We start from the raw sequence: 22421 nt of genomic DNA on the forward strand, positions 1-22421 counted from the left end.
TGTTACCTTTTTCTACAAACAAATACAAATAGCAATCTGTGTTGGTTTGTAACCCTGAAAACAATTATACGGTGGGTCTGTGTTATAAAAGTACAGCAAACCTGACAAAAAACCTTAGTAAATGTGTGGAACAGGGGAAGTGGTTTCAGTCAGAGACGCTTCAGTCTGGAAGGAGCTGGCTGCGGTTCGGAAGGCCTTTTTGTTTTTCCATCCCCTGTTGCACACACGGCTGTGTGTGTTCAGATGGACAACCAGGTTGTCTGCTCCTGTCTGAATCAGCAGGGTGGTATGTGCCCCTCTCTGTTTCTCCTTTCCTGGAGGATTTATCTTTGGGCGGAATCCTCTCCTGGCTCTCTCAGCAGTTTACTTTCCAGGGAGGGAGAATGGGCCTGCCGATCTTCTGAGTTGGATGTTTCCGTCCTCTGTGATGACATGTATAGATCTGGCAATCTTTCACTCTATTAATCTTCAGTTCGGTCACCTGTTGCTGGATTTGTTCTCAATGTAGGAGAATGCCCTTCTTCCTTAGTTTTGAAGTCTGATGCCATCTTCAAAGGCTTATCAGTGGATACCCTAACGTTTCCCTGGTCCAGGGGTCTCCTTTATTGTTTTTCACCAATCCCTCTTCTCTCTTAGGTGGTTGACAAGGTGATCCAGGACCAGGTGGAGCTTCTCTTTATTCCCCTGGCTTGGACGTGATGTCCTTGGTCCCCTTGTATTCTTCATCTGCCAGTCCAGCTCCATTGGGTATTGCCAATCCATCTGTCCTCGCTGCCTCAGTCACTTGTTCCTCTGGACATGCTTCCCAGGTTGAGGCTATGATTTAGCACTTGAGAGGCAGTCCATCTTAGAGCAAGTGTTTTCTTTGAATTTTGCAGCACTGATCCAGCAGTCTTGGCGGCCGTCTACCCTTAAGTTATGGCCGTCATTGGCGGAATTTTTCCATTTGGTGTCAGGTCAAGGGTTTGTCCTCTTCATCTTGTGATCCTATGGTGGTTTTGGAGTGCCTTCTGGACAGTTTTCAACTGAGTTTGGCGGTCTCTACCCTCAGCAGTCAGTGAATGGCTGTTCAGTCATTTTGAGGGGGCTGGTGTGTTGTCTGTGGCCCATCTGGTGGAGCACTTGCTGCACATTTGTTTTCTGTGCTGTCTGGTTGTTCATTCCTGGGTGCCACTGTGGGACTTGCCTCAAGTTCTGCAAGGTTTGCAGGGTGCTCCATTTGACCCTTTGGATTCTGCTGACTTTAAGTTTTTGTCGACAAAGGTTGGATTTCACAGGAGATGGGTAGGGTAGATTGGGGCTTTGTTGCCCTCCCCTATATTCCTTAGGTCATTCCTGGAAAGGTGGTGCCGTGTCCTAGTCCTGCCATTCTCCATAAGGTGGTATCTTCAATTCACTTGGAATCTGATATTGTTTTGCCTACCCTTTGCCCTTCGCCAGTGTCTGAGGAGGATGTGAGTTTGCATTCTCTTGATGTCCATCAGGCTTTCTCCATATATTTGCAGCCAACAGCCTCATTTCACAAATCTGATGCCTCCTTGACTCTCATGGGCCAGCAAAGAGAGGTCTCAAGCCTTCTCTCTCTACTTTGTCCTGCTGGATGAAGTTGACCATTTCACATTCTTATACTGTGGCTGACCAACTCATCCTGGTGTCTTTCCCTGGGAGGTCTACTAGGGGGATCTCTGCCCCCTGGGCAGCATTTAAGGGGGCTTCTATTTGTGATATTTGTTTTGTTGCCACTTGGGCCCTTCCCCACACCTTCATGTCCCATTACCGTTTGCAGTTGGGGGGAGATGTATCCTCTGATTTTGTTACTGCTATTTTGAGTTCTGTAGGTTCTCTTGAGTCATTTGTTTAATTAAACACACCTGTTTGTTTTATGCTTATCCAAGGTGTGGTTTGTTTTAAAATCAGTTTTGGCTTGGGTACGTACTCACACGTTATGACTGTGAGAGGAAGACAGACAAGGAGGCAATGCCCGGTTACTTACCTGCAATCTTCATCACTCCGAGTTCATGTCTTCCTTGTCATAGTTCCCACCTACCTCTCCCTGTGGTTCAAGAGATTTCTTTCTAGCCTGATTATTTCAGGAAGTGATGAATGTTTACTCATAAGTATGGGGGCCATCTTGGAATGGAAAGGAAAAGTCAAGATTGGTAATTAGGTTCTGCATGAATGAAGATAAACTCGTACGTAAGGACTATGATCAGGAAGACATGAACTCAGAGTAATGAAAATTACCGATAAGTAACCAGGAATTATTCATCTTTCATTTAAAAAAACAAACAAACAGGGCACTAGTTTGAAGTTTGAAGTTTCTTTTTTAACTCTTCAATTAATTTAAATCGTTACAGTAAAATGTGCTATGCTGACCCCCAACCCCCCCCCCCCTCGCCCTCCACTCTATTCAGGTCTTGGAGCAGGGATGTTCCTCTGGCCTGCATATGCTCTTAAGTCAAAGTTATTTGCACTTACATGTGAATAAGGCTTTGGCTACAAGGCCAATTGTTGGTGATGACTCTCCTTCTGTACAGTTGCTTGTGTATCCTAAAGTAAGGTAAGTCTCTTCCTCTTGAGCCTATACTGTGCTACTCTACATAAGGCCTAGCTCGTACTAAGGACTTGTGTGTGAAGCGGGACATTCAGACTGAGACTGAATACACAGATGGACAGTGAGGCCCTTGCAGTCCAGGTCATCTGCACCTGGTAGGGGTCTGCTGTGCAAACATGTTAAAAAGGATAAGGTGCAGGAAGTGCTGATTTAAAATACTATGTGCTTTCCCATCTTAGCCAATTGAATATTCTGTTTCAGCACAGTAAATACAGACCGATAGGTTTAAGTACACGTTAGTCGAGGGTTAGTAAATTGAACTAATGAGGTTTTGGATTATACGCTTCCCCTTCTAACCTGTCAGGGACCTGCCTTGCTGCCCCCTTGAAGGGATAAAGTGCACTGTCCCAAAAATGTGGAATCATTAGCCTGTGTTGGGAGTGGCGTTAGTCTGTGACAACTCGTTAAAAGCAATTCTAATTATATTTGTCAACTTCCCCAGTCTGGCTAAGTTGCATGCAGTGGTTTCAGTAAAGCACAGATCCGAAGCCTCCTTGCAAGTCCTAACTTCCTTTGCTCTAAAGATAGGATGAAGCAGGCACACTATGGAACACAACATTGCTGTCTCTCCCTGTGGAGTTATGTAGGGACCTTCAAAGATACTCCGCCTTAGTGCTGCCTCACAAATGGCCTCTAGTAACAGCCTGTGTTACTGTACTCTTTATCTCTTGTCTGCAGTAACATATACTATGATTAGTGTTCTCACAGCTCAATGAACATAGCAGCAACGCAAGTTGAAAAATGTCTCTTTAAAGTTGGCAGCCTTGTGCTGATTCCACAACAACATCTAGTAATGGGCTAAACTAACACCCAGATTTTTTTTTCCAAAAACGCGTCTCTTTGGTAAAACTGCAATGATGTATTAGTATTTTAGATTGACAACAGCTGCCAATCTGCATTTTTTTTTTCGCAGTGGGTCGATCCGCTGGGCTTGTAATATGTAGCCATCTTCATTGTGGAAGCAACAATGCTCCCTACCTTTTTCTAATTCTAAGCCAGATCCATGATATTCTACCAGTGAAATACCCTGCTCACCAGGCTACACCACCCCGCCACTCCTAAATTTGTCCCCCATGTGATATCTTTACATAACACAAGTCATAATAAGTTTGACCATGACACTCCAGGCCTTGGAGATTTAAACTGGTTTTAACTTCAGGTATGCTTGCTTTTGAAAGTCTGCACTTTTTAGTCTAAAGAACTACATTGCAAATAAACTATTTATCAAAGGCTATTTATTAAACAACAACCTTGAGCTTATCCATAAATCTGTTGTTGCCTGGCCTAAAAATGAGAAATGTGGAATAAATAGCCATTTCACTAAATTTCTCTGTATGCTTAGTGGCTCTGGAAGAAGTTGTTCTTTCTTGGCTTATTGGTTGCCATTCTGCTTTCTTCACACAGAGGTTGACAACCTACCTATCCAACCAACCACCTATTCAGCCAATCTCAATTTTTCTGGCTCACAATTGTGCTTTAAGGATGATAAGCTTATCTGTCTCATGGATTTATTTCTCTCTATTCTGCATACTTTCACTTATAATTAGTATATTACTCTATACACTACGCTCTTGCCCACAGGACAGATCTATATGTTTGCTAATTCAAATAATTAATAAATACATTGCATTTATTTCCAGGAAAAAGAAGATCCATCATCTGTATTTACCATCATGAATTTAGTCATGACTGTTGTGGACATCATTATTGGTGGCACTGAGACTATCATCACCACCACCTCATACGGATTACTTGCACTCATGAAGCATCCTGAAATTCTAGGTAAAAAATATTACTATAAATTGAAATTTGATTGAAGACTGTAGAGTCATCCTTTTGTCTGTCAAGAAGCTTTTTTTCACAGATTCTCTAGAACGTACATCACTGTAAATATTGGTTGTACACTGGGCTGTTGAGATCAACCAAACTTCCAACAAATAACGTCACATAAAATACAAGTACATTGGTTTCAGGTCAGAAGATTCACAGTTCAGTATACAACTAAAGACTTCATTTAGCCCTTGATGGATAGACTGCAAAACATCTGGCATATCACAGTCTGCTCCTCTGTCGGTCTAGTGACCGATCTGCCTAACATGAAGTCCCTACCTGTTTGATGGAGATTTTTGCAGAAAGTTGGTACCTTTCTTTATTTTTCAAAGACAAATCCACAAAGTAGGGAGGCCAGTGTTTTTAGAAAAGAAAAAAGCAATGTCTCTGACATGTCGTGTTTTTTTCCTCAGAATTAGGAAAGACATCTAAGAATTTTTCCTGCCCAAGGTTGTCATGTTGCGCTTTGTGGTCCAAGACATAAATAAGGTGCAATAATTAATGTCAGAGGGTCATCTTTTGTTGAGTATTCCTTCCAATGTCATTGACACAGGCAGGTGGGAGGGAGGGTGCATGTTTTGACAACAAAGGCAGCTGATGTTTTGCTTATCAGAAACATAGTGGCCTATCAACCTTCAAATATGGTGGGGGAACTGAGAGACAGGGATGAGACATTCATACATTTTTTAAAGGCGTCCAATTACTTTTCATCTGAATAGGAGGCCCAAAGGTATAGTCACTATTTGGTTTAATGTTTTTCCATTGTAGTAGTTAAATTACAGCTAAGAGTCATCCAGGTCAAGAAAAAATCTTAATTTTTGTGTGGAATGCCATGTTATTCACAATGGTAGGGAGTGAATGAGAAAGCCTGTAGCAGAAAATAGAGGCTTTGTAAACGAAAGAGTTGCATCCTGTAAGAGTGAGGTGGATGTAGGAAACTTTCACAGGAGAAAGCAAAGAGGAACTAATAGTGATAGTGGTGTAAGCCAGTGACCAGCTACAAAAAAGACATCCTTTAGTGAAGACATTGGTATGAACTTTGAAATGTAATTTAAATGTGGTTCTTATTCCAATCAGTAGCCAGGGAAAGAGAAAAGGTCACAGATGTGTACTGCTTGAGATCCAAAATAGGAAAGCCATGCATTTTCTATTATTTGTACAAAATATTTTGGCATACCACGGATAATCACAATGCTGTACTCTGAACACAATTCTTGCCTGATAACCATGAACGTTCTTCCCAGTGGAAGAAACATTTTATATTTTTCAAGGTTTTCAGGAGTTTAAAGAAAGCTGAAGAATTTTGTTCAGAAGTGATTAAAGTGATGAAATCCCGGAAGTTGAAGTAGAAAAGGGGAAACAGTGAGAGAGAGACTTCATGAGTTTCCATGCAGGGTTGGGGGCAAGGCAGGTAAAGTTAGTTGCAGGGGGGCGAGGTGAGAAAGAAAATATTACCATAGCAGTAGAAAACCGGGAGTCCTATAAAAGCTGTGGCAATTGGTGCTCGGACAATAGTATTTTAAGTACTTCTACATGGGGCCTGAATGAATCAAGGTGCCTTAGTGAAATCGATTAGGACACCGAGTTGCCGCATAGTCTGAGAATAATATCATGGAACATAAACGGGCTGGGAGGACAAACAAAGGTGGACAATTCAAATCAAGTAGCAAAGTACGTTGATATTATGTGTCTGCAGGAGACATGGCTATGCGACAACACCCCAGTAGTTGAAGGGTTTGTTCAAATACATAAACCAGCCAGAAAAATAAAAAGATTTGGACGACCGTCGGGTGGGATCATGACTCTCATTTCAACCAGCCTAGTGAAAGAGTTCAAGTTAATTAGCACATTATGTAAATGGGTGCTGGGTTGTAAAGTATCCCATTTGGACATTGAAGGGAAGGATGAGAATTTGATTATTATAAATGTATATATCCAATGGAGCTCTCAAAAAGAATATGATACAGAAATAGGGCTCTTTAAAAAGGATATAGTTAATTTAAATTAAATGTATGGAACAGATGAAATGGTGATAATGGGCGATTTTAATCACAAACTAAATTATAAAAAGTTAGATTACTGGTTTGAGGAAATCTTGCGCTCTTATAATATAGGGTCAGCAAAATGTCCCAAGTGTGTAACTAATAACCAGGATGAAGCATTAGGGAGGTTCCTGGGATCTATGGGTCTAATATGCTTAAATGGTAGACTGGACCCAGACCGTCCAGCCACACAGACCTTTAGAGTAGGTAGTCAACAGTGCCCTATAGATTATATTTTTGTCCAGGCTTGGAACTATGAATTGGTAAAAAAGTTCTGGATAATTAAGCATAAGGATATCGACCATAATGCTTTATATTGAGAATATTTAAGGAGAGTGATAAGCCCATGTGAGAGAGTGATCCTCCAAAATGTGGAATATCCCAAGCGCCTTACTACAAAATTGACGGAAAAATATGTGAAGAAGTTAGAAAATTTTCAACAAAACTTAACGAAGGACAGCGCTGTAGGGCAGCAAGTAGAATGGTACGAGGATAAAATAGTGCAGGCTGTTCACTGCCTCAGAGTGCATTTAAACGATAAGAAACAGGGTAAGGTAAAAATACAACATAGCCAAGGAAGGCAACCAAGGTGGTTTAATCTTGCCTGTAGGAACAAAAAGGGCATTCGGAAAATAGAGCGGTGCCAGAGAAAATGTAATGAAGTTGGGAATTTAGAGATTCTGCTCAACTTGAAGAAAGAATACAAATCCTTAGTAAAGAAGCAGAAAAGGATTTTTCAGGAAAAATGTTGGGAAAACCTCCTAGAAACAATTGAAACTAAAAATATAAAAGGGTTCTGGAGGTTGATACAGGACGCCGCAGGAAGGACTCCGGGAAATATGAGCTGTGTGGTGGCAGAGGCAGCATGGGTAAATTACTTAGGAAATTTATATAAAGCAAATAAGAACATGGAAATAAATAAGGAAAAATCCATCTGGACAGTATCCGTAGATGAGTTAAAACCAGCCTTTAATATAGAAAAAGTAAAAGAAACAATCAAGAAGCTGAATTTATCTCGTGCAGCTGGACCTGATAATCTCCCAGCCATAATAATTAAAACTCAAATAGATTGGTGGGCAGGATTCCTATCCCATTGGTTTATGGCCATTTTAGATTCAGGTTGTATTCCAAAAACCTGGAGAGGGTCAATAATTAGACCACTACACAAAAAGGGCGATAGGAAGGATCCAATGAATTACAGGTTAATTAACTTATTGGACATTGGAGAAAAGGTATTTTAAAAAATAATCCTTGGTAGATTAAAGGAATGGGTAGAGCGGCGGTCGATAGTTCCAATAGAACAGGGAGGTTTTAAGGAAGGACATTCGACTATTGACCACTGCTTTGCCTTGTGGGCTGTGGCGCGGAAGTCCATGGAGCAGCAGGGCAAGCTGTATTGCTGTTTCGTGGACTTTCGCGCAGCATTTGATTTAGTGGATGGGGAGTGTTTGTGGGAGACCATGAATAATTATGAGGTTCCACCAGATCTCTTGATGGTGATTTAGGAGCTACACAGCCATAATTGGGCACAAGTAATTAAAGATACATCTGGCGGCCTAACACCAGAAATAGCAATAAATAATGGACTTAGGCAAGGTTGTGTTTTAGCTCCGCTTCTGTTTGCCATATTCCTAGCAGATCTGCCTGCTACTCTGGGTTCTGCTAGAGGCGCAAGCCCGAAAGTAAACGGAAGGCACCTCTCCTGTTTAGTGTATGCCGACGATCTAGTAATATTGGACCAAACTGAGGTGGGTCTACAAAGAAAGCTGAATAATTTCAGCGCATATTGTACGGCAAAACGACTAACAGTAAACATGGACAAAACAAAGATTCTGTGCTTCGGGAAGAGGAATACGAAGTGTAATTGGTATTTTGGTCAAACCAAACTAGATATTGTAAATGAATATAAATATCTTGGAATATGGTTTACAAATTCTATGAAGTGGGGTTTGCACCTTGAGGCACAGAAAATAAAAGCACAGCTGGCGGTATGCGGGTTGAAAAGATTCAATCAACGTTATGGTGATATGTCCCATAAACCTCTATTGACGGCCTATAAAGCAATGATTCCCCCACAACTCCAATATGGTTCAGAAATCTTCTGTATCGATGGTAAAAGCTCCTGGGACAAAGAGGAAGGGAAATGCCTAAAATCTTTATTGTCCCTGCCAAGTGCAGCAATGATTCAAGCTATTAGACTGGAGGCAGGGCTGATAGCATGGAATATTCCGGTGCAACAAGGTCTACTCAGCTTTTGGAATCATTTGGGTCATGAGGAGGTCACAAAGGTATCTCAATGGTGTATGAAAGAGATCCAAGTTAGTGAGTTAAAATGGGCTAAAACCACAAGAAGCAAACTTCAAACTATCTGTGACCACCTGAAGGTGAAAATAGATCCGAAGACATTACAAATTAATGTAACAAAGAGTGTACTCAAATTGCAGGGAAAAGAACTGTCAAGAGAAATAGACCGGGAGTATTTGAGTAAGAAAGATTCTGTAAAATTTATGAGCCAAAGTTGGGAGAAAGATATAAGCTATCCCTATTTAGATAGATTACCAAATCAATGGTTAAGAAGGGAAGTCTTAAAGATAAGAATTGGAATAAATCCGGCTGTTACAAATAGTGCAATAAAATCAGGCCTAATGCAACCCGATGGTAAATGTATGTGTAAGATGGGGATGAAATGTAACATTTTACACATTTTATTGGATTGTCGAAAATGTTTACATTTACGCAAACTATTTCTTCGCCCGCTCTTTTTAAAGTATGAAGGTGCGCTTGCAAGCATGGGAGCTTCTTGCGTATATGAAAAATTTAGATACCGCGATAGCCATTGGGAAATATATGCAGGGTGTATATAAGTTTCCTAACTCATTAGAGGCTTAAGCACAGAAAAGTGTACCGCTATATAAAATTAAATGTTACTGTTTTTAAAATTTTAGGTATGACGTTTTAAGGGTTATATGATGTTTTTATTTTTGGGAATAAGAATTTTTAATGTGTGTATTCTTTTGAAAACTATTGTATGATTTGTAGTTTATAGACTTAGGGCCATATGTAGGTAAATTATATTTACCGATTCTTAAATACCGAATTTTACCGATTCGGTATTTATGAATCGGTAAATAGAATGTAGGTAACCATTCGGTAATTCTTACCGAATCGGTAATATTCGGTATTTAAGAATCGGTAATTACCGATTCGGTAATAATGCATCCCTTCTCATTCATTCCTATGGGCCTTGAATGGGAAGCCATTCACTATTACCGATTCGGTAAATACCGAATCAGTAATAGGGGGAGCCTATTCATGGGTGGCAGGGTGTCAGATTGACACCCTGTTGCACCTCTGAATCGTGCATGTGTGCACATGTGGCGCACATACATGCCCTAAGGGCATGTATGTCTGCCACATGGCACATTCCAAAAAGCACAAAATTGCTTTTTCAAAGGTATTCGTCATTTACCATTAACTTGTAGTTGGTGGTAAATAACGAATCCAGAAACAGAAATGCACTCTAGTGCCTAAATACCGGTCGGTAACGGGATATTTACCGATTTTCGGCCGTTACCGACCGGTATTTAGGTACCTACATATGGCCCTTAATGGTCTAAATAAACTTTATGTTTGAACTGAACTGAATGTGGAGTTATCAAAAATCTATCTAGGTTGTTAGTCTTCACAGCATGGCTGGAATTGGGGAGGACCAAGAACAGGTGGCCACCAAACAGGGAACCAGAAAGAGGGTTTGGTGCCTAAGAAGTAGACTTTGGTTTTGTCCTAGTTACCTATAGTTGGTTTTGGACATTTAGGAGCTGACATAGAATATATAGATTTATAGATGGGTACCAGTGAATTACGGGGATGTTTTTCACTGAGAGCATCAGAGTGACATCAAATAGATAATAAGAGCAAAGCTCAACTTGTCTATGATATCACTCAGAACCCCGAGGTGAAAAACATCCCCATAGTTAACTTTTTACCTATCTACAGGTTTTTTTCATGTATGACCCCTAAAATCATCTGCCCCAACTTTGAATTGCAGTGATTTCTCTTCTCGACCCACTTTGCTTCCCCTTTAGTTTTGTGTATTAAATGTTTAAGCTGTCTCTTACACAGTCACACATAATACAATTGATTTCATGACTATTATTTTAGGAGTACGCTGTACATGCTGTCTGTTGTTTTAGGGACTTTTCTCGGGATCCAGTCTGCATTTTTCATCCAAGGTTGGAGAGAATACATACCAACATGGTGTATTGTTTTATTTGCCTGGTCAGCAACAGCTTCTAACGTTTTAGACATGACATGGCTGCACAGCTCCAGTTTTCAAACACAGTAGTTTAGATCATGTAAAATGTGTCTTGTCCCCTTGAGGGCAAAGAGGAGAATTCCAACAGAGAGAACTGTCCTGGAACAAAGGCACGCAGAGCCTGACATGCAGCCTTGCATAAACTGAGTTGATACTCATGATGCGGGCCACCTAACTAAATATATCAGGTATGTGGTCTATTGCCAATCCCAGAGATCACTTATATAACCCTGTGTCCTCATAGTAAGGGTAGGCCTAGACAGATAGGTAGTTTGCCATGGTGGGGACGTTTATTTTATACAGTCTGATAGTAATGCTAATTACTTTGTTTAGTTTCATCTGCCTAGTGATCGCAGCACATATACTGCATAATAGACTACGATAATTTCAATAACTGTATAGTAAGCTTTCTTTGTGTCTCTCTTATCTTCACTGCAGGCATGCATGTCTGAGTGACGAAAGGTGGGAATTTGTTTCCACGATTCCCGTGGGGACTAGAGGGTCATTTTTTATGTTGCCAAAATCACCTACTACTCTGGAAAGGTTAGGAGTTTAGATGAGGCACTGTGATCTAGCCAGGATTTGGGCTGACAGATATTGACATTATAGAGAGCCTCAGTCCCTACTTTCTGACGTCCTGTCATCCCAAAGTACACTTCTGCTTTACCAGCGGAATCCTTGCAACATGATGCTAACAACATTGGTCCGGTACTTATTTAACAGGTCTCCTGAGTAGTATTTGGGTGTGCCCATAATACCCTTACACTTCTCCAGAGTTTTCCATGGTGTTGGGGATTAATCCTCCACAGTATTTTAGGAAGCACCCATTTTTTTCTATTGTTTTTTCAAGCTTGAACCTTTAAAATTATTACCCATGTTAGCGTTTGCACTCTGTTTCCATTACAGTTTTATTAATAGTAGCGCCATAGCCTATACCTATAGCTGACAATTGCAGACCTGCTGTCCATGCACATTTAAATTTACATGGCTTTGGCAATGTTGGTGGTGACATAATCTTCGTGGTTGAAGCCCAAAATGCCTGTTGTTTGGCAGTATTTTATTCTTGGGTCAATTTTCCAGCTATGGATGAAAATACACAGTCATTTTGTGAATACACTGATGTTGCACCACCACAACAGTACATTGCAAATCAACTCTTAGAAATTCCACTTTCACATTGGAAACATCAAAATTGGTTCCGAGGTGCCTTTATACACGCACTAACTTGTGTATGCACGTGTCCCCTTATTAATGAAGGGGCAACCTGGCCTGCACTAGCTGATTATACACCATACCCTGACTTACAAAATCTCAGTGGTAATGAGATACAGCAATTATACAATGGTCTGGTTTCACCACCATTTTGTGAGCTGCAGTTTACCTGTGCTCCAGATTGCAGTGAACCAAGGACCAGGAGGTTGTAAGGAGGCAGAGTAGTGCTGTGTCTTTCCTGAAATTTAAAAAGTAATTTTCCCTACCTGTGATTGCATAATTTTTAACTGTTTTTGCTTGTGGCTGTTACAGTTTGAAAATTGAAGTTTTTAACCTGCCCGTGATTGCATCTTTTTTTACTTGTTTTGCATAGAAACTTGTGATTTTGACTTGCCTGTGACTGGTTCATTTAACCTGTTGAATTGTGGGATTGGCAGTCCAAAATCTGTTCTTCCCTTCTAATTTCTCCCTTGCTCTGTGTTCAGACCTGTATGTTAAGCAATCCACCCCCATTTCCCATTCTGTATTAGCAAGTGAGTAAAACCAGCCCCCCAATTTCCCCCTTAGCAACAGGGATTTTCTACATCAGAGAGTGAACAGAGGGTGCTTTGAGACAACAGTAATCTACTATAAACTGTTTAACCTGTGTTATTTAGGGATTGTGCACTTGTGTTTTGGCTAGTAGTGTGAGTAAAGTTTTATATAAACAGTATTGTTAGAGGACAAAGTTTGTTAGGCCCTTACCTGCAGAAGTCCAACGTGTTGATTGAGCCTATCTGTCTCCTAGGAGATTCTGAATTGAGGAGCAGCTTCCAACTCCCTGACCAGCAAACCTTGCCTGAGGTAGCAGGGACCTTATATAGACTGCTATTTGATGGTACACGTGTGCACTGATTGGTGGGTGCATCTAGGGTTTCTATTGGAATAGGGTTAGTGTGCTCATCGGTTGGTTATTTGAGAGTACTGATGAATAGCACTCGTTACAACGCATATGTTTTCTACGCATTCCATTAAAACGCAAGTCAGTACAATGACGTGTTGTTATATCGCATGCCACTACAATGCAAGTCATTACAACGACTTGCAGTAGGGTGCGCTGGAGTCTGGAATAGTATAATTTACTATTCCAACTCCAATGTGTGCAACAGTAGGGAAGTTGTTGGATTGAAAATCCAACAAATCCAATACTTTCTGCCCCTTACAGCAAGTCTTTGTAATGACTTGCGTTGTAATAGCATGCGATGTAACAACACATCGTTGTAATGACTTCTGTGTTTTCTACGCATTCCATTAAAACGCAAGTCAGTACAATGACGTGTTGTTATATCGCATGCCACTACAATGCAAGTTGTTACAACGACTTGCAGTAGGGTGTGCTGGAGTCTGGAATAGTATAATTTACTATTCCAACTCCAATGTGTGCAACAGTAGGGAAGTTGTTGGATTTAAAATCCAACAAATCCAATACTTTCTGCCCCTTACAGCAAGTCTTTGTAATGACTTGCGTTGTAATAGCATGCGATGTAACAAAGCATCGTTTTAATGACTTGCGTTGTAATGGCATGCAATATATTGCATGCGTTGTACATGATGTTTCCCATACTGATTGGTTCCTCGGTCAGTGATTCTATTGATGTAGAGCTTAGGGTTAGTGATCTGATTGGTGGACAGTTTTACAGGGATTCTGTCCAAGGACAGAACTATGCATAGGATTATGGGACCTTAGTAAGTAGGGACTGAGTCATCCTACCACCTGAGTACCCATAAGCCCAGGACCGATTAGCTATTGTGTCTCACTTGCTCTCCTACTCACTCACAGAGAAACAAGCGATTAGACACCCCAGAACACAACACTCCCAGATCTCTCAGGAACTGCAGTAACAAGAAACACCCTTTCGCACACACTCTTGTACCTGTCCACAATACGATCTGACAGAGACACTAAACAGTTTAAAATATTTATTTGACTAATGTGCCCTAACATGCAGTACACATGTCACAAACAAGCAGGAAAATGCATAATACAAATACAGTCAGCATAGCAGCCAGTCTATATATCATTAAGGGGGTTGTCATAATGATAAGACAATAGAGAAAAGACTGTTGAGCCTAACCTCTCACCCCTTGCTAAAAAGAAGTATTATTGTATTATAAATGATCTCTGGGTTTTGTCTATAGAACCCAAACCTTGGACTATGGATGTTAGATCTACACCACAGGAGGTGTCTTGCTCTTCTCCCTGGAAAGGTCCCTCTCCAAGTGTGTCCCACCTATTCCTGTATCCCCCTAAAGCCCAAAGTACGGTGTCCCAAACAACTGCTGCCTCGGTATGTTGTGTATAGGTTCAAAGGCCTGACCAGAACAAAATAATAAGGGGCATTGTTTATCGACCTTGCATAAAATGTTCAGACTAAACTCTGGAAACAGGCAGAGAACTAACAGAGCAGACAGTTGTCATGGAAAGACACAAACAAAGGGCCATATGTATCAAAATAGTTTTTTGCCATTCTCAAAATGCGATTTTTAGCAAATTGCATTTTGAGAATTGCAAAACCAGATGTATATAAAAGATCACAAAATTTGAGCGATTTGCAGAAAATCGCAGATTAATAATGCGAATACCTAATTTGCGATTCCTTAATTGCGATTTCACAAATAAGGAATCACAAATTAGAGAACTGGCAATTCAGGTGCAACTTGATGACATCACAACCAGGAAGTGTGACTGCCCAATCAATCAATCAATCAATCAATGACACTTATAAAGCGCGCTACATACCCGTAGGGTCTCAAGGCGCTGGGGGGGGGGGGTGCCGCTACTGCTCGAATAGCCAGGTCTTCAGCTTCTTCCTGAAGGAGAGGTGGTCTTGGGTCAGGCGCAGGTCGGTCGGGAGGGAGTTCCAGTTCTTGGCGGCCAGGTAGGAGAAGGACCTTCCTCCTGTAGTCGCTCTTCGGATGCGGGGGACGGCGGCGAGGGCGTGGTTGGCTGATCGGAGGTGGCGCGTGGGAGCATAGAAGTTGACTCGGCTGTTGAGGTAGCTCGGGCCTTGGTCGTGTAGGGCTTTGTGTGCGTGGGTGAGGAGGCGGAAGGTGATTCTCTTGTTGACGGGGAGCCAGTGAAGGTCTCTCAGATGTCCGGAGATGTGGCTGGATCGTGGGATGTCGAGGATGAGTCTGGCTGAGGCGTTCTGGATCCGCTGGAGTCTCTTCTGGAGCTTGGCGGTGGTACCGGCGTAGAGGGCGTTACCGTAGTCCAGTCGGCTGGTGACGAGGGCCTGGGTGACGGTCCTCCTGGTCTCGGTGGGGATCCACCAGAAGATCTTCCGAAGTATGCGTAGGATGTTGAAGCACGCCGAGGAGACGTTGTTGACCTGCCTGGTCATGGAGAGGGAGGAGTCCAGGATGAAGCCCAGGTTGCGTGCATGGTCTGTCGGTTTGGGTGCGGTGCCCAGGGCGGGAGGCCACCAGGAGTCGTCCCAGGCGGAGGGTGAAGAGCCCAGGATGAGAACCTCCGTCTTGTCCGAGTTCAGTTTCAGGCGGCTGGTCGTCATCCACTCGGCTACCTCTTTCATCCCTTCGTGCAGGTTGGCTCTGGCGGCGGCGGGGTCGTTGGTCAGGGAGAGGATCAGCTGGGTGTCGTCGGCGTAGGAGATTATGCTGAGGTTGTGTTTGCGTACGATGGCCGCGAGGGGGCTCATGTAGACGTTGAAGAGGGTGGGGCTCAGAGATGATCCTTGTGGGACGCCGCAGATGACTTCGGAGGCCTCTGACTTGTACGGTGGTAGGCGGACTCTCTGTGTTCTTCCGTCGAGGAAGGAGATGATCCATTCCAGCGCCTTGTCCTTGATTCCGATGTTGCTGAGGCGCCGTACTAGGGTGCGGTGGCAGACTGTGACGAATGCCGCGGAGAGGTCTAGGAGGATGAGGGCCGCTGTTTCTCCATTGTCCATCAGGGCTCGGATGTCATCGGTGGCGGCGATGAGGGCGGTCTCGGTGCTGTGGTTGGCTCGGAAGCCGGACTGTGAGGGGTCGAGGGATCCGTTCGTCTCGAGGAAGGCGGCCATCTGCTTGTTGACTGTCTTCTCGATGACTTTGGCTGGAAACGGGAGAAGCGAGATGGGGCGGTAATTCTTGAGGTCGGTGGGGTCCGCTGTTGGTTTCTTGAGTAGAGCGCTGAGTTCGGCGTGTTTCCAGCTCTCGGGGAAGATGGTGGTGTCGAAGGATGTGTTGATGATGTCTCGCAGGTGGGGTGCGATGACAGCGTCGGCCTTGTTGAAGACGTGGTGAGGGCAGGGGTCGGTCGGTGATCCGGAGTGGATGGAGTTCATCGTGCGGGTGGTGTCTTCGGTGCTGATCGGGGTCCAGGCGTGGAGGGTGGTGGTGGGTGGGGGTGGTTGGTCGGTCATGGTGTGCGTTGGTTGGTTGTTGAAGCTCCTGTGTATGTCCGTGATCTTGTTGTGGAAGTATGAAGCGAGGGAGTTGCAGAGGTCTTGCGATGGGGTGATGTCATTGTTTCCTGCGCTGGGGTTGGAGAGCTCTTTCACGATGTTGAAGAGTTCCTTGCTGTTGTGTGCGTTGTTGTCCAACCGGTCCTTGAATGCTGTTTTCTTGGCGGCGCGGATCAGCTGGTGGTGTTTCCGGGTGGCAAGTTTGTAGGAGGTCCTGTTGTCCGGTGTCGGTTCCCTTTTCCAGACTTTCTCGAGGGCTCGGAGGTTCTTCTTGGAGCACTTGAGTTCGTCGGTGAACCATGGGGCCTTCTTGCTGCCGGGTCTGCTAGGCGGGGTCCTCAGCGGGGCGAGCTCGTCCGCGCAGTTGCTGATCCACTTCGTGAGGTTGTCGGCGGCCTGGCTGGGGTTCGCTGAGCTGGCAGGAGGGTGCTGGCTCAGGAAGGTGGCGAGCTGGTCTGCTGTGATCTTGTTCCAGCTTCTGTGGGCGGCTTGTTGCTGGTGTTGGTGGGTCGTCGTTCTCTTGAAGGTGAAGTGGACGCAGCTGTGGTCCGTCCATTGAAGCTCTGTGGCGTGGCTGAAGAGGATGTCTGTGCTGGATGAGAAGACGGCGTCGAGTGTGTGTCCGGCGAGGTGGGTGGGGGTGGACACCAGTTGCTTGAGTCCCAGGTTGGCGAGGTTGTCGAGCAGGGTGCTGGTGTTGTGGTCGTTGTTGTTCTCCAGATGGTAGTTGAGGTCTCCCAGGAGGATGTAGTCAGTGGAGGGGAGGGCATGCGGGCTGACGAAGTCGGCGATGTCCTCGCTGAATTGCGTGCGTGGTCCAGGGGGTCGGTAGATCAGGGTGCCTCTGAGGGTGGTGTTCGGGTTGGTGTGGATCTGGAAGTGCAGGTGTTCGGCGCTGGTCAGGGTGTTGTCGGTGCTGGTCGTGATCCGGATGGTGTTTCTGTGGATGATGGCGATGCCTCCTCCCATCTGGTTGGCGTTTCGGTCCCTCCGGACGATCTTGTAGCCCTCTGGGATAGCGATGGCGATGTCGGGAGCTGAAGAGGCGTTCATCCAGGTCTCCGTGAGGAAGGCAACGTCCGGGGCTGTGGCGTCTAGGAGGTTCCAGAGTTCGATGGCGTGTCTGTGGACGGAGCGGGTGTTGAGCAGGATGCACTTGAGGTGGGTGCTGCTGGTGTTCGACTTGGCGGGTGCTGGTGTGCGGCTGGTCTGGGTGCAGGAGAACTTGCAGGCGTGGCAGCTGAAAGGTCCGTGGGTGCATCGTGGTGTGGCTTGGTGGCAATCTGGGAGTCGGCCGGTGTTGAGAGCGATGAGGGTGGCGGCGGGGTACGTCAGGCGGGTAGGTCGGGGTCCTCGTGGGCCAGGGGTCCTGGCGCTGGACGCGATCCGGTCGCGGACGGGCGCAGACGGGCTTACCTTTGGCGCACCTTCGGCGCTCAGTCGGCGCACCCGCTGCGCGTGGCCGCTGCGCGTTCTCACGGTCGCCATTTAAGGCCAAGTGCGCGGGTGGGCGGAGCAGCTGGGAGGCGGGAGCGGGGAGGGTTACAGAAGGCAAAGGGGGCGGGGACAGGCAGCGGTGGCGGGAGCGGGGAGGGTTACAGAAGGCAAAACGGGGCGGAAGGCAAACACGGGGAAAAAGAAATAACCACAGAACAGGCAAAAATACGATAAACAAGGGAAAAAAAAGAGAGTTAGACCAAGCAGGCACAGATTCACGTCAAGACAAGGGTGGGCGGAGCAGCTGGGAGGCGGGAGCGGGGAGGGTTACAGAAGGCAAAACGGGGCGGAAAGCAGCACGGGGAAAAGAAATAATCACAGAACAGGCAAAAATACGATAAACAAGGGAAAAAAAAGAGAGTTAGACCAAGCAGGCACAGAGTCACGTCAAGGCAGGGGCACAACAACTGCAGCGGCGGCAGCCGGCGGACGAGGCAGCAGCGAGGCAGAGGGCAGGCAAGGGGCACACGCAGCAGCTGGTGGCCGTGCGGCGCGGGGGTGTCCCACAAGTGGGTCACACCCATGCTGTACCTGATTGCCAGAAGCTGAGTGAGAGGCTGGGAGGAGAGGGAAAGAACTGTGTACTGCCAGTCAGAGAAGGAGAAATGGATCCCCAGGAGAAAGAGAAGGATCAGGAGGAGAATGTACAAAATATGAAGCAGAAGTTTAGTGAGAGGGAGCAGGAGGTGCTCATTTAGGAAATGGTAGTCAGCCATGAGCTCCGGTCTGGGAAGAAATCCCTACGTGTGCCAGAAGCAAGTAAAAGGAAAATTTGGCAGGAAATCCAGGAGAAGGTGAATGCCGTCGGCGTGCCCCACCGCACTGTGGAGCACCTCCGCAAAAGGTTGTATGACATGCGCCAAAGAGCTAAGGAAAAGGTGGCAACAAGGTTGACAGAGGCAAAGAAGACTGGTGGCGGAACATCCACTGCAACTGTGTCCACTCCCCTTGAGGAGTTGGTGGAGGGCACCCTTCAGCCCGAGAGTGTCAGTGGCGTGGCTGTCCTGGACAGCTCCGACCATCCAGACAAGGTAAGATGCGCGCCATTACTCCCCTGATACATCAACACCTCACTCACACACTCAAGAAACACCCAGACACTAAACAGGAATGCAACTCCAGTACATGTTAACAAGCACACCTAAAAATGCATTATTGGAGATGTAGTCACATGCACCAAACAGTGGAGCAGTGAAACACAGCAAGGTAGAATCTAGCTAGTAATTCAGGGAAGGCAAAAAACAGACAGATAGTACTCATGTAACTCAAATTCTGAAAACTGTATTGCATGACCAATGCGAGGCAGGACACCAAATTAATGTGTGCATTTACATTCACAGCACCACCTGAAACACAGGAAGTCATTGCAGAAGGTGAGGACGCAGCCAACAATGAGGACCAGGCAGGGCAAGAGGAGCTGGAGGAAGACAGACCAACAATCCCTGTGACATGCAGATGGTGCTGCATGCAGCATGAAATGGCTCTCTGGTGCCAGGATGTGGCCAAGGGCCTGGTGCCGGTGATGCATGCCATGGACCAGCTGCGGGCAGCTGAAGGTGGCACAGGACCCCTGAGCTCATTGCAGAGTGAGGATCAGTCCAGTAGGAGCAGCATCACTCCACATATTCCCCAGGACAGACGAGGAGTGCATGGCAGGGGAGAAAACACAATGACTCAAGGGAGGGCAGTGGCCACCCTGAGCGAGGGGCAACAGGCCGTGCACGCAGGAGATGAAGTGGCTTCAGCGGAATATGGCAATGGGCGAGGCAACACATTGCATCTTGACTTATGTTTGTGCAACATCCTTGCACTGTGGGTCCAACATGTGCAAGCAATTGTGACACACTTTAGGTGTACGTCAGGCTGTGTGACAGATTTGTTCCTGCCCCCAAGGAAATAAAAAACACAGTTGTGCACCAATCTGTAGCATTATGTTATATTACTCACCTAGAAATAGTTCTGTGTGATCTCATCTCGTCTCTGGCGCCCGGCAGCCGCCCCGACACCACCTGTTGGTCTGCACCGTGGAGCTGGGCCCTCCTCATCCGATGACTTGGAATCTGTGAGCTCCACTGGGGTGCATTTCTTGGTGGCGATATTGTGTAGCATGGCACATGTGGCCACGATTTTGCAGATCGTCTCGGGGCTGTACTGTAGTGCTCCTCCACTCTTATGGAGGCAGCAGAAACGGCTCTTCAGGATTCCAAATGTTCTCTCAACGGCACAGCGTGTGGCTCTGTGGGCACTGTTATACCTCCGCTCCAATGCAGTGGCTGGATTCAGGCACAGAGTCAGGATGTAGTCACCTACAGCATATGTACTGTCACCGGCAGGGTGACAAGAATTAGGTTAAACACTGTCCTGCCATTTCAGACCTTTACTGATTGTGTGTTTGAAAGCCATGCATTTACTAGCAGGTAGTCCTCACCAAATTCGCCATCTGTGAGTCGTTTGTTCATTCCACTGTGGCAAAAAATGAATGAGTCGTGTGTGCTGCCCGGGTATTTAGCAACAATATCAGTGATGACATGTTTGGCATTGCACACTACCTGTATGTTCAGGGAATGATAGGACTTGCGGTTCCTAAACACATACTCATTCTGTGATGGGGGTGAGTGTGCGACATGGGTCCCATTCATGCAGCCAATTATGTGGGAAATTGGGCTAGCTGGTAGAAATCCTACTTGGTCTGATCTAGTGACTGTTGTGTGCTGGGGAATTGGATGTGGTGATGCAGCCTCTGTACCGTTGCATCAAGGAAAGCGTGAAAGAAGCGCAAAAGGCAACTCTGGGAGACCCCTCCTGCTACAGCTATCACCCCCTGAAAACTTCCTGATGCCAGTAAGTGCAGTGAGCACAGGACCTGTACATGGGTGGGAATGGTGTGTGCCTTGTGTGTGGGGTGTTCTAGTAAGGGTTTGAGCTCCTCTATTAAGTCCAGGATGCTGTCTGCGTCCAGCCTGTAGTTCACATGGATCTCCTCCTCGATCTGCTGGAACAGGGTGATGCGCACTCTGTAGATTTGTTCCTGGCTTATCCTTCTCTGTGAAGCAGCTCTGATTCGCAGCCTCCTGGCTATCACATACAGCCCAGTCATAGTGAAACCCCCTGTTGCATTGTGGGCCTGTTTAAATAGGTTGACCTGGTTACCACCTGCTCAGAGTTGGTGGTAATTGCGATGTGCAAAATTGTGATTTTCGCATAGTTGCAATTTGCGAATTTTACCTGCATTTCATTTTGCGAATTCGCTATTTGTGAGCAGGTTATTAGCGAATATCGCAAATCGTGTGTCACTGATTGCGAATTCGCATATTTTTTCACAGATTCCCTGCCTCGCTAAGTTGCTAATTGCTAAATTTGCGATTACCGTTTTTGCTCCCCGGTTCCCTTTCTTACATAGGAACACTCTGTTTTGCGATTGGAAACATAGTTTTTTTGCGATTCACAGTGTTTGCGATCACAAAACAGTTTCATACATATGGCCCAAAGTCATTTGCAAAAATAAAGCCATGTAGTAACGTGTGCAAAGCTGCATTATGGCTGCAGGGCTCATGCTAACTTAGTGATATTGACAATGTCCCAAACGGCCACGTGACACCCTTCCCTCGGTCAGGTTGCAGCACCTATGGCAACAGAATGTAGAGCTAAGCAGAGCCAAAGCGTTCATCAAAAAGGCCAAATTGTTGGAATATATATTTCTTTTACTGTCATTGAAATGCAGAAACAACAGGCCATCGAGACTGGTGTCCCAGCCCCTTTAGGGCAAGTCAGTGAAAGCCAAAGGTTTATGTTGTATCTTAAGAAAGGTAGCCAGGATGAGTTTTGTAGTTATCTTTATCAGTTCCAAGTTGCTACATACATCAGTCTTAAACCCAGATATATCGACCCAGCCTAGCTTTCTCCTAGCTGCTCAGCCAGAGTGAGAGATGGTATTGGAATGTTGGTGTGACTGTGATGAATGGAATGCCTGGGTGCCTGTGTGGATGAGTGGTGACAGTTGTAGATGGGCTGAGCGGCAGGGAGGCTGCTCCTGGTGGGGCTGGAGTAAGGGCTGGCCACTAGAATTTGGACTGAGGTACATATTTGCATGGAAACAATACAGAAGTCTTCAAACTCTTCCTGACTACCTGTGTCAACCTGTGTCAAAGGGCACAACATATTTTGGTGACGACTGGACCTGGGCTCAAGCGTTTTAAAGGATTTAAAAGCTGACTAGGTGTGGACAAGGTTAAACTACAAGAACCAAGAGTACTACAGAAACAAAGAGCAACTAGGTGAAATAAGAGTAACTACAAGAAGCAGTTTAGCGCAACAGGCAAGCTAGCCCCACCAGTGTCCTTACTAATGGATAGCCCCAGCATGGAAATGCTCCATTGGTCTTACAAAAAGGTTTAGTGAGTAGGTGGTGTAACGTACACTACTGCCACATGTGGGTGAACCAGCCATATCGTTTTACAGAGGTC

General features: G+C 45.4%; 1 protein-coding gene across 1 annotated transcript in view; it reads left to right on the top strand.

Annotated features, from left to right (window-relative positions):
• The window catches only part of LOC146798079 (cytochrome P450 2G1-like), a 1093105-nt gene that overhangs the window by 790015 nt on the left and 280669 nt on the right, over positions 1-22421 (top strand). The window contains exon 6 of the mRNA XM_085625292.1: positions 4255-4396. Within this exon, the coding sequence (XP_085481418.1) occupies positions 4255-4396 (142 nt within the window). The remainder of the gene's footprint in view (positions 1-4254; positions 4397-22421) is intronic.

Source organism: Triturus cristatus, chromosome 9 (assembly GCF_964204655.1).
Source record: "Triturus cristatus chromosome 9, aTriCri1.1, whole genome shotgun sequence".
Taxonomy (NCBI): domain Eukaryota; kingdom Metazoa; phylum Chordata; class Amphibia; order Caudata; family Salamandridae; genus Triturus; species Triturus cristatus.